The sequence below is a fragment of the Numida meleagris genome, chromosome 9 (assembly GCF_002078875.1).
Source record: "Numida meleagris isolate 19003 breed g44 Domestic line chromosome 9, NumMel1.0, whole genome shotgun sequence".
NCBI lineage: Eukaryota > Metazoa > Chordata > Aves > Galliformes > Numididae > Numida > Numida meleagris.
Genome location: NC_034417.1, coordinates 6,065,878 through 6,079,112, shown reverse-complemented (window position 1 = coordinate 6,079,112; position 13,235 = coordinate 6,065,878). Strand labels below are relative to the sequence as shown.

Sequence of the window (13,235 nt, the reverse complement as noted above, 5' to 3'; positions counted from 1 at the left end):
CATTTAGCTAATTGTCCTGAAAGAAATTTCCCACAACATAATGGATTCTGAATTGCTCTGCACCTTTATGTAGCCAGTTAGACCTGTGCAGGGCAACAAACCTGTGTCCTGCAGTGAAGGCACACAGCAGTTGGTGCCATCAGTAGAGCTCAAGTGTAACAGATGGGACATCGTGTCAGAGGAACTTGGCATATTTGTCTGGGACGGCACACAGAGCCGTGAGAAAATGCTATTGAACTTTAAATGATAAGTTAGCATTAGCAGTGTTAACAGCAGAGGGGCAGTCTGACAGAATGGCGTTTGGCATGGAAGTATGGATGAAGCAAAGGGGTGGAATTGAATTTCTCTGTGCGGAAGAAATGGCACCCACTGACATTCATTGATGCTTGCTGAACGTTTATGAGGACCAAGCAGTGGATGTGAGCACAGTGAGGCGGTGAGTGGCGTGTTTCAGCAGTGGTGACAGTGATAGTGGGGCACCTCCACCAGTGCAGATTTTTATGAGCACAGCATGCAGGCTCTTTTTCATTGCTGATGAAAATGCATACCTCATGGTGGTGGCTATGTTGAAAAAGTGTTTTGTAGCTGAGAATTTGCTCTATCAAATGGCGTTATTGTGTTCTTTTTATTTGTTGTAGCTTCCATGGAAACAAATAGGAGGCCTTACTTTCAGAGCAACCTACATACCCTAGTTTTGTTGTGGTTTCAGCGTATGCAGGTTACTGAGAGAGGCATCAAATTAATGTTTGTATGGCTAACAAATAACAGATCCTATTACAAATCAGTTACTGCTTTGCCTGGCTGACATCTTCAGCAATGCCTTCAGCATGTTAATTCATGCATCATAATATTTTCCTCATACTAAAGGGTTAAAGAGCCCTGTTTCCCCAGGAAGCCGTTTAAATGAGTTGTTCACTTGAGATAAGATTCAGCACAACACTGAACTCAACCTAAGTATTTTGTTGTCTGTATGTTGTACATTTATTTATGATCACACATGACCTAGTAACACTGGTGTATGCTTACTGATGCTGCTTTTCAAAAAGCTCCGCTTGTTGGAAACTGTCCCTTGCACTGTGTTTGATTTTACTAATTTTACTATTGTGCTAATCAAGTACTGCTTCAATTAAATCTCTTTCAGAACTTGTATTTGATTAGCTCTCTGAACAAGAGCAAGAGCATTTATCTTTAGTAAAGAGTATTATGAAAAAGACAGCTATTTTGGTATGAAATATGATTAAATCCTTTTTAGCGATATTGGGTCATTTAGGAACAATATTTAAGTTCAAGAGGGACAGATGTAAATTCAGAGCAACTCTGACAGCTCCTGCTGTGCAGGTGACCGACACTCACTACCATCCTTCCTTTGCCTGCACATGAAGCTCTGGCTGTCGCTGGGACAGGGACTGTGCATTCAGCTCAGAGTGCGCAGTACTGACGGTATTTGCTTCACATAACCCAGGCGTATATGATGATGGGAAGATGACTGAGGGATGAGTAATTGCTGGCACCTCTAGAGAAATGAGGTCACCAACATTTTCCTGTGTTTGAGAAATGAAGAATTAATCTTCTTAATTAACTGCAGCCTTTAAAATGCCCGTTCTGTCCCTTGAGCTTGCATTGGAGAATTACAGGAGGCAAGGGGGAAAGCTATGTGAACATGGTAACCTCCAGGTACAATAATAATGTTCTGCCCTACAAATCCTTTATTGTAAAGCTGTGATACAGCACTTCCTTGTATCATTCCATTAAAATCAGTGGTGCTACAGTTGCCTTTTAGGAAGCCACTGGATGTGGCCTCAACACACATCACTGAGCTTAGTCACTGTTTGTTCTCCAATGCAGTTTCTATGATCTGTGTATGTCTGGCGTGTGAGGTTAACGAGGGAGAGGGCTGCTCCTAAGCAAAGGTGGATCAAGCAACCTTTGCTATAATCTGTTTTGCCTTTTGAGATACATTATTAAAGAAGGAGCCCCAGGGAAGAACCTGGCAGAAGGATACCCTCCGGTAACAGCTTGACTGGCAGCAGTAATACGAAGTACATTAAAAATACCTGCAAAAACTTCCTATGCAGTAAGATAGAGGCAATAATTCCCTTTGTTTTAAAAGGTACCTTAGCACAACTACTTCATAACAGTCAAATATATTTACTAGTGTTATCCATATGATGCTAAGGTGGTTTATTTTCTTCTCTCCAGGATGAAAAGAATCAAGTATTAACAACGAACATCTGGCTACAAATGGTGAGTTCTGAGGAACAAAGCGTGTTTTTTCCTCCTTTGTTCTCTGCATTTAATCTGGTGCAGGTATGAATTTTAGGAAGCTTCCAAGCTTCTGTTCTGTGTCTTGCTACACAGTGCACAAAGCTAAGGTGAACGGCAATCTGCAGGGCTGAGATTTAGGGCCTGATGCTGTTTCAGGTATTTCTGAAAACTTCCTAAGAACTTGAGTCACCACAACTGGGTATGTTACAAACTCACCTTAGATGATTTAAGCCACTCTAGACTTAATCCTCATAAGATACCCAGAGTTCCAGGTAGGTGCAAGTTCCTTATCACCCATTTCAACAAATCCATTATGTTGTGGTAAATCATTTATTTGTAAAAAAGAACTATACATGTATGAAATGCATTTCATCTGTTGTGATCAGTACTCTGAAAATCACCAGACAGTTCGGGAGGAAATTTCAGGAGGAAATTTATTCCGAAGAGATGGATTATTTCCTGCTACCTGCTGCTATTGTCCTAACTGAATGCCTCTGCTGTCCTGTTTGCTTTGCTTTCAATCTGTCTCCTTAAGAAACTGCAGGAAGATTTTAATTAAAATGGAGATGCTGTTCTTATGTTGCTTTAAACATAAATTATCATCATATTTTTACTGTGAAAATGGGAATTTTTAATGATATTGCTCCAAATTCTGTTTTCTCAGTTGCATGACAAATGTGTATTTGAACATACTTTCAGCTTCCTAATGTTCAGCTGTGAGCACTGTATTTTTCCTTGTTTCTCAGTTTATTTTGCATACATATGTTGTTTGTTTTTCAGACAGTAGCTTTGTTTTACCTTGTGTTGCAATGTTTCTACAGTTGTCAGAGGCTTTTCAGACATAACGTACCACTATTACCACCACAGATAGCACAGCAGAGAACTTTGCCCCCCATTAACTCAAGGCTGACATTACTGGGCAGGAGTGGTAATTACTTTTTAACAAATGGAACAGTCAAGATCATTGTAAGAGTATTTGAATTTCTTCTTTCTTTAAGATTAATTAGTGAGAGAGTTGCTCCTAAGCAAAGGAGTCTATACAGATTTATTCTGATGGGATCGTTTATAGTTTTGGAATTGGTTTACCACTTAAGATTTAGAATTAACAAGATGCCTCTGACCTCATTGACTACTGGGCTCCTAACCACAAACAATTTCTACCATAAATCTGTGTTTCACAAAGGCCAGGATGAGAACTGGGATTTCATTCCCATCTTACAGAAACAGAACTGTATGGGCTAAGTAAAGCTTTACAGAAGAGTTTCATTTTTCACGACAAGCATGCTTCTTCAGCAGAAACTTTACATCTTTCTGTTTCTTTAATCAGATCGTTCAGTCTAAATATATTATTGTTCCTTTGATTGTAACATTTTTATAGAGGATCTCTCCTGCTCTGTGGTAGGCCTTAGGAAAGAAATGAAAGACTATTTGGATGACCTAGAAAGAATAGTGTGGCTATTCCATTTGTTCACAAAGAAGAGTTGACTTGGAAGAAGCATTCAGCTCATGCTATTTTAGAGGCTTATTTTACAGTCAGATTAAAACTGTCAAATATAATGTGTTTTTGGCTTTGAGCTGTAACAAAAACAGTTACTGTAATTACTTACCAGGAAAAAAAGGTGACAATTCATACTCAAGAAGCTAGCAATTATTTTCCTTCTCTTTTATCTTACAATATCCTTATCCTTTCTGTGGTTTTTTTTTTTCCCTTAAGGAAATTCTCTTTTTAAAAAATATGTGTTCATGTATTTCTTTTGATTTATTCACCTTAGTACATACTGCATGAGGAGCATGTTATGGTCACAATGAGCAGATGGTATGATGTAGCCACTCATCATGGCCTGTGTACACATAAAAACAAGCAAAAAAAAATACAACCAAGTGTTTCTGTATTCACCGTATGCTACGCAGATTCAAAGCATGCTTACAGCAAACATATGACACTGTATTATGCTAAATGATCTGCAGTGATAAGTTTTTCCCTGTATCTGCATCTTCACTCCCTGTCTTGATATGTAATGCATATAGTCAGAGATGTATATGAAATATGTTTTGTCTAGTCATCACAGAAATACTTAAGTATGAAAAACTAACCTGGGAGAAGGGAGAATAAATCCAGTATATGTACAGACTCTTCAATCGTGGGCTCTATCTACATGGCAATACTGCTCAGTATCAAAATCCTAAACATGATCCAGGCTACAGCAGGAGCCTTGCCTAGTCACACAGATTAATATTAAGCCAAATACTCTTAGATGCTTGCTTTTCTAATCTGTATCAAACGTGCTTTAGCTACAGCGGAAACTGTAGCTCCAAAGTTAAAACAGAATTGGACAGCTCACATCCAGCTTGATGAGTAACTGTAAAAGTTGGCTAAATGGAGCAATCCCAGTCTGTTTAGCATAATTTCTAATCCAGACTTCAAAAGTAAGTTGCTATCACCCTTTGGACTGTCTTCACGGCATTCAGTGACACCGTGTGCTCCACCATACCAGCTGCAATAACTGCTAGAAGTTATAGTCAGAAGTTACTGGATATATTGGTATCACTGTAACACAGTTCAGATGGCAATGAACCAGAGAGGCTGAGAGGCCAGTGAGCTGAGCAGATCCCCCATAGCCCCACAGCACCAGCCAGGGGCCAATAGTCAGAAAGTGGCGTGTTCTGACAGCTATTGAAAAAGTGTAACTCAAAGCCAACGAGAACCCACAGGTTTAAACAGAACAGCTCAAAACCACACTTCAAAAGGTTTACATTACTGGACTTGGTGAAATAAATAAAGTATCATGAGGATCTTGGTATTTCTAAATTCTACACAAGATAAAGTGGTAAAAAGTGCAGTGTAAAATAATATACTGTAATAGTGGTGGTAAAAATCCCGAAAAAAAACAGTTGAGAAGCACTTGGATCAGCTCATAGGAGCTGTGTATAGATGAGCATGAACAAGACACGTAGTTTGCAATAAGTGAAAGGAAAAGGCTGAGAGCAGAGATATTCCGATTGAGGATTTCTGTAAAAAAATAGTATCTGGAGAGCAAAAGGAAGAAAAGTGATTCACAACGCTGGTCATTTGTCCAAATGACAAGGAGCTAAAAACTGTTAGTAGAAAATGAGAAATACATGGAAGCACGTGCCAAGAAACGCAGATCTAAACCCCGCTGGACACCGCACCAGAATCTATGCCTATATTGATAGCCATACTGCCACCTGGGCAGCAGCCTGCAGTGCAGGAAGTGCCAGTGGGAAGGGAGCTTTTGCAGCAGCTGCTGAGCACTGCTTCAGAGGTTGGCTAACTTCAGGCTACAGGAGCTGCTAGTATTAACTATTCTACCATTGCAATTGCTTTTCCCTATCAGCAGTTTGTTGGCTGCTCTACCACGCATCTGTAATCAAGTATTACAATCTAAGAATTTACAAACAGAAAACAAAGTTGTCTCTGAAGAAAAAATGTCATTGAAGTTAAGTATGAATTATAAAACAAAACCTGTTCTATCCCAAGTTGCTACCTGAGACAGCATGAACAATAAAATAGAGGCATCTCAAATCTTCTTTTATAGGCTGTTACATATGCATTGTGGTGTGAATTGAAAATGAGATTATTATGCTTTTGAGTGAGCTCTTGGTGGCCTATTCACCCTTTCCAAGCTTTTCATCATCTCAATCTAAATAATAACCCTAACAAGAAAACATGTATTGTTTCAGGCTGTATTGTCTGGAGGGCTACACTAAAGCAATGAATAAGCTGAACTTATTTTTTGTCTGTATGTCTTAGTACTGGACAGATCATTACTTACAGTGGAATGTGTCTGAATACCCTGGAGTGAAGAACGTCCGTTTTCCTGATGGACTGATTTGGAAGCCAGATATTCTTCTCTATAACAGGTGGAAACATTTTTATTTTCCTGTGGGGAAGGAGAAAAGATAAGACAAATGACATAGCCATCTAATCAAAATGGCTAGGTTTAGTAAATAACAACACCCTCCCTACCACCAATTCTCGTTAGACTTTGTGTGATGATAAGAAAACTAGATTTTCCTAGCTATGTTTAGTGATAGAGATAGCAATAATTTTCCCTTAAACCATTTTTTTGGTCTAAATGTTTAACAGTGAATTCAAATCTGACTGCTTGCCTAATTTCACTAGAGGCCGGATAGGTAAATGCCTGTAAGGATGTTTGCATTTTTGTACATTTTTTCAAGCATTAGAACAGGCTGCCCATGGAAGTGGTGGAGTTACTGTCCTGGAGGTGTTCAAGAAACGTGTAGTTGTAGCACTGAGGAACGTGGTCTAGTGAGCATGGTGGTGATGAGTTGGACTTGATGATCTTAGAGGTCTTTTCCAACCTTAATGGTTCAATGATTCTATATCCACTTTTAGTGTTGTTTTATGTTCCTACTACAAAATCAGCTAGACTTTTAGCTGTTCTTCTCTTCAAAGTATCTGTTCTTAGTTAGGCTTATTTTAGGGGCAGACTGCCCTCAATCTGCTGAAGAAATGCTGGCTGACATTGATTCTTTGGCTGCATACATTTGTGGAATGTATTTGGTTTAAAAAGGTTGCATATTACTACTTCTTAGAAAAAAACATAAAATTCTATAATAAAGTGTTTTCTTTGGCAGTGTACATAAAAGCGAGTAAATACAAACAAACTCAGATGCTTAAGACATAGAGAAAATGGGGTGTTAAACAAGAAAACAGAACAAATACTTATTGCCTGCTGCCCTGATCAGGAATGGCATGTACACTGGAGCCCTGAAGCCTTCTGAAAGACTGCGTATAAAAAATGAGTGACTTATTTCTTCAAGCATGAACAATAAGCCTTAGCAGTGGAATCATACTGCTTTAACAAGTTATGGTAGTAAATCACAGTTGAAATTGGATGATAGTCTATATAGAAATTCAAAGAATGTTATCTGTGAGCAAATTCACTATAAACACAACATCATCTAAAACACCACCACATAAAAAATAAAAGTAACACTGCTTATTAAGTAGAAACATTACTAGCCCTAATGGAAGTACAGAACTTAAGCATACTTTATGGCCTGCAGTCTGGAATTGTATTAGCAGTTGTTTAGTGAGTATTGCCCCATGGGACACATTGGTGCGTTTCATAGTTAAGGACTTGTATATTGATGGAGAGGAGGCCAAGACCAGTGGGAAAGTGGCATCACCTGAGTTCTATACTACGAATGAAACCCAAAGAATCAGACAGGCAGGATTCAGAACACCAATGCAGACTACTGAAAAGAAACTAAAGTCTATTTTGAGAAGAATTAACTAAAAGAAACATTGTTTGAGAAGGATTTCTATTGCTATTTCCCATTCAAAGCCCAACCTATTGCAAAACCCAGCAACGTACAGTGACAATGAAGGATGTTAGCCTTCTGACACTGGAGTGTTTGCCTCAGGGCACCGTATGTACAGTCTTGTTAAGGGGCAGAAACAGTAAATTTGAGAGCGTGCCTAGCCTCCAACTGATGTGCATGAAGCATTGTGCTGTTGTTTCTCTTTGCATAGCTGGGATTTGGTAATACAGAGGAAATAGGACAGAAGACACAGAATGGTACCGATGGCACCAGCTGAGGCAGGAAGTACCTAGCTGACAGCTTTATTCAAAGCTCAACCAAGTGCTTTTGGCAGAATCTTTTATGAAGCCTGATTTTTGAAAAGCAGAAATGGAAATGGAAAAGGTAGCATTCAGTTAGGAAATCTCTATGTTAAAGAGCTTGTTGGTACTTGAAATTAGCAGACTGTTTTAGTTAAGAACCATTCATACTAATTTTTCCAATGTATCACATGTTTGTGACATCCCCTGCCTTGTAGTTTTCTGCTATGAAAGCAAAGGAGCTGCTGGATTTTCTGTATGAAAAGGGTTTTTTCCATCTTTCTACAGAGTTCAGGTGACCAAATTCTTCCCTCAGTTGTATGCATTTAGTATCTGTGCAACTGTGGTCAGGAAATAAACAAAAAATTCTATCATACTGAGCTTTTTTTTTTTGAGGGAGGTAAAGAAGTATGTGAACATCTTAATATCAGTGTACGTGTATAAGCAGTATCATGTTTTCAGCTACACAAGGGACTTGTAAAGAATTGCACCACTCACTGATGAACTACTTCATAGTATTTTATGACAATATGAAGGTCAGAATATCCACATTGATAAGCTGCCATCTCTTCTATACCTTTTTCTTATTCTTTCTTTTGCCTACCTCACTGCTGAACAGTAACCAGACACAAAAGTCATTCCCAGAGTTCTGAACCTATATTTACCAAAAGAAGCAGAGTAAGAATAATACTTTCAATTATTCAAAACTCCATATCTGCAGCAACTCAGTATCTTAATTACCTTCAAACAGTATTTTTCTTTAGACATATGCTCTATTGAGTACAAAGGAAGATTAGCAAAAGCATTGTCAGTTTTTCCTATAAGATGAATCAGTAAAGAATCTGAATCAATTTTCCTTATGTCCCCCACAATTAGGCAATGAATTGTTTGCTTGCAGTGTAACTCTTCACACTGTGCTGCAAGATCTGTGGGTGTGCCTATACTTTCCAGGGCAATCTGAATTTTAAAGAGCAAATGGTCTTCAATGTGTGCAGCAGGAACATCTACTGCCCAGCTCCAGTGTTGGAAAAAATGAGCACGAGACAAGGACTTACCATTGCTCACCAATAACATACAGGTTATTTTGGTTGGTTGTATTTTTGCTTGTTTGCTTGCTTCTTGGTTTTAATTATTCCATATTAAGCAATTACAGGAGGAAGCCCTGAGGAGAAGTACTAAGTTCTTTATCTCCAACAGGCCCAAATTAAACAAGACCTGGCTACGCATACATTACATTTCAAAAACTGCGCTTCCTGACACCCCAATTTCTTGCTGTCTGTTTTCTCAAGAAAGACCATTTCTGCCTCTCTCAGAGGCTTTGGTCAGAGTACGCCACTCACATACAGCAGTGCAGTCCCCTATCTGAATGTTCAAGCAACCCTTATAGCGATAATTTCTTTGTAGGTGAAGGTCTTCTGCTGTCTCCAGCGTAGACGTAACCACATAGATCAGAGGCCAGTGTGAAGTCAGGGCAAGCAGCTTGCAGGTCAGTGAGCCAGCTCTTACTTCAGGCGTCTCTCTTCAGAAGTGTAGCTCATACAGGGACTGCCGGGGAGTCTCCGTCACCATCAGAACTGTCCTGTTAAAGCACCTGAGATGCCTGCTCTTTAACAAGTTGTCCTTTCCTGCTGTTATGATATATCCGTGTGCAATTCTCCAGGTACTAGAAAGCATCTGCTTTGTACATGCTGCACTGGTTCTTTTGTGGAAGACCAGGTACTTGGTTATGTGTTTGCCCATGCAGGTGACAAGAACCTTTTGTCTTCCTGATGGCTTTTTTCCTCCGTGTCTCTGCCATATGCCCAGAAGACAGCCGTGTGCTGAGCATCACCCCGATTCCCCCTGTGAAAGGCAGGAGCTGCCTTTTGTTGCAGCAACAGCCATACAGCAGCAGGACTCAGTGTGTCAGCTGCAGCTGTGCTGTCCCTTTGCCACTTACTGATCACCTTTGTGATTAATGTCACTGTCACAGCTGTTGTGAATTGTAGTGCTGTGATAACAGCACACAATGACAGCGTTTGACAGCATTCTTCTCCCCAGGGCCTACATGACTGCTTTGCTTACAGCATGCTTCTGTGTCTCTCCCAAAGGTACAATTACCACTAAGTGATTTGAGGGGAACTCTACTCGAGTTCCCCATACTGTAAGCACCTGTCAGAATCACTTCTTGTTTCTGGTTCAAGCACTGCAATTAGTGCTTCAGTTGTCCACACACCAGCTGAAAAATGCTCTGTACATAAACGGCACACATAAATGGCCGTGACCCGAGCAGGTATATTTGCAACACTGATCTTGCTTAATATATTTTTCATTGCAAATTTCTTCTCTTGGGTATCTTTTCCTATCTACCTTGATTTCATAAATGACAGCATTCTTCGGAAAGTCCCACAGATCAGTGCTTTTCGTACTGCTCAGTAGCACACTGGGGGTGCCATACAGTTGGCACTCTACAACAGCAGTCTAGAAGTTTCCAAAGGAAGGCATCACACATACCACCTATCTGAGAGGCTTTCAGTGCATCTGACAATTTATGCTTCAACATTTAAGTATGCGTATCCAAAATTAAAATGTGATTTTAGCAATTTTCAACTATACTTTATAATATTCATACATCCATGCTAACTGTAGCTGAAGCACATTATACAACGAGAAGGATAACTTAATACCTGGAAAACTGGCAGCTATATTGCCTTTCATTACCAGTCTATTGTAAAGAGACCGGGCCCAGTTCATCTGTGGTTTTTCTGAGGGAAGAGAATCTTGGCTTTATAGAAATTATTGCAAGACTGGCTGCGTTACTGTTGTATCTGGCTCTCTGCCACTTTGATAGTTTTACTACATTTATTAGAAGTGCTTGTTTCTGGTGGTATTATTTTTCAAATGGCCACACAGTGCTCATGAGTTCGTGGAATAATGAAAATTCTAGTAGCTATATCTCAGTTTCATTTTTCCTCTTATATAAACTTGAGATTCTCCAGATAAGTCCCAGTGGAATTATACCTGCTAAGCGTAGCTGTGTCATCTCAATGTCTTGCAGTCTATAACTTTTTTCAAGTGGTTAAACTTGGAAAAGAAATGTAGCAGAGATTATTTTCTATCATTATATTCGAGTACAAAATCTCATCGAGCAAAGGCTTTCCTTCTTAGTATAATCCCAATTGAAGCACTGCATTTCAGAAAATGATTAGAAGCTCAGTGTAGAAAACCATATGCTCCTTTTCCTGAAAAAACAATATTTTCAGGATACTTAGATACCAAGTCTACGTATCTCTTGATGTTCTTTTAAGAATATTTCTTATTAAAACCAAAACCACATGGCAATGAAACCTAGGTTCCTTTTAAGTCCTTAAAAATGACTTTTCTGTCATTTTTAAAATGTCACATTACAAATGACCAGGAACAACAAACAGCAAGGTCCTTGAAGCAGCTTCTGGGCTTCTCAGACCTCTGCTCAAAGGGAAGAGATCAGAATCTAGCCTAGGAAGTTAAGAATTTTATTTCTAGTTATTGCTTTCCACTTTGTAAGCAATTTGTTCAGCATGGATATTTTCGCATCCTAAATTTGAGTATGTGGCTTGATTTTCATAATGTAGCCCTTATTAAATTCAAATCACTGCAAATACTTGTCTACATCCAATATAGAAACCTGTTGCAGAAGTCTGATTTCCTAAGGAAACAAGACTTACGCAACTGGAGTCTTACGCATGCATGCACACCTGTGAATGGATGTGTTTGCGTATGATCCTTCTTGCTGACCCTTCTTCCAACATCACTTGAAACCATTCCTGCAAAATTTGGCAGTGCAGTAAGGAGACATCTTAGCAGTACCAGTTCCTTACAAATGTCAGGAAAATGGGCAGCCAAGTTGAGGAGGGAGAACATTTAGTGCTCCAGCCAGAAGAGAAGCTGCAACACGAGCTCAGCCTGTTAAGCATTAGAGAATCCAGCCATGAGCTGTGAAGCTGAAGGAGAGTGCCCTGCATTACTTCCATTGGCTTAGAACTGATTTGCCTTTTTCCCTGGAATCCATTCACACTACGTATTCATATTTAAACTCTCCGTCTCATCTTCAAAGTTCAAATTAAACAGTTGCAAAGACACTAACAGATGACTTTCAATACTGTGAGCCTTCTACTCGCCACTGGAAAAAGTGCAACTCCAGATAGGCAAGTAATTATTTGGATATATTTTTTTCTTGTCTGCGTATTTCACAGATCAGTCCAGATATTTTATACCTATAATTTCTTTGAAATACAGAAGGGGAAATGTGAAGTGACAAAGACTAAGATAATGGCTATGATAAAAACTACGCCTTTTAAGATAACAATTTTGTGTCAGAGTAGGTCAAATATTATTATTATTTCTTTTTTAGAATATTTCAATAGGGGCTATGCTACTGGAAAAATATTCCCCTTAGTATACTTATTTTTTGCTACAGTCATGAACGTTTTACCTTCTCCCCATCTCAGATTCTCACTGTATTTTTCTGAAAATGTTTTACAAGGTGATTAAGAAGTGATGAGATAGCAGCCACTGCTAGGCAGGGACCTGACTCCTGCCATTGTCACACACTGAGCCAGCACAGGCTTTTGGCTCAGCAGGGGCACTGGCTGCAGCAGAGAGCCAGACCTGGACGTCCCTGTGCACGGAGCTGCGGGCTTGGTGCCCTCCTGCTCCCACCATCCCTGCGAGGCGGATGTCTCGTCTTGCTTCTCTCTCGCACAGATGAAAGCCCAAGAAGGAGCTGCTGTTAAATGCAGACTGCAAGAGAACAGATTTCCCTGTATAATTGCTTGAGACATTTTTAAAAAGTGCTTACTATCCAAATGGAAATCAATAGAGCCATGGCACTGTAGCGAATCCCACAGGGTAAATGAGCAGAGGGAATGAGGTGATTCACCTCCGCTTAAGTTGTTAATCAGGAACAAATCCAATAGTATTAGGGCACTTACCCTGCGGCCACAGAAAGCTGGTGCCAGGAGTAGAGCTGACAAGTTTTATTTTGGGGAGAAAGAATCCTTTTATGAAGAAGAAATATCTTTTCAGATATTTTGAGCTGAAGAGCATATAACCCGTTTTGTTTCTTCTCTGTTCTAGTGCTGATGAAAGATTTGATGCTACATTTCACACTAATGTTTTAGTCAATTCTTCAGGGCATTGCCAATATCTGCCACCAGGTAGGCTGTTTCCATGTCATAAATATTGATAACTCAGACTACGTATATATGGTGTGGTTTCAAATTTGACAGAAATTCATCAGTATTTTATTTATCTAGCTAACCATCATCTGCTAGATTTAAAGCTAGATGCATCCTGAATGTGGTTAATGCTTTTGTATGAAAACTACCATAGAAGATTTCT

The 13,235-nt window shown here is 39.5% G+C and overlaps 1 protein-coding gene and 1 long non-coding RNA gene across 4 annotated transcripts in view; one reads left to right on the top strand and one right to left on the bottom strand.

The window, feature by feature from the left end:
• LOC110403957 (neuronal acetylcholine receptor subunit alpha-7) overlaps positions 1 to 13,235 on the top strand; it is a 46,495-nt gene that overhangs the window by 22,823 nt on the left and 10,437 nt on the right. For both annotated transcript variants that reach the window (XM_021407767.1, XM_021407768.1), the window contains exons 3-5: positions 2,200 to 2,244; positions 6,038 to 6,147; positions 12,972 to 13,051. In XM_021407767.1, coding sequence (XP_021263442.1) covers positions 2,200 to 2,244; positions 6,038 to 6,147; positions 12,972 to 13,051 — 235 coding nt within the window. The remainder of the gene's footprint in view (positions 1 to 2,199; positions 2,245 to 6,037; positions 6,148 to 12,971; positions 13,052 to 13,235) is intronic.
• Positions 6,070 to 13,235, bottom strand: part of LOC110403962 — an 83,511-nt gene continuing 76,345 nt past the window's right edge. For both annotated transcript variants that reach the window (XR_002441965.1, XR_002441964.1), the window contains one exon: positions 6,070 to 6,167. This is a non-coding gene — a long non-coding RNA (uncharacterized LOC110403962). The remainder of the gene's footprint in view (positions 6,168 to 13,235) is intronic.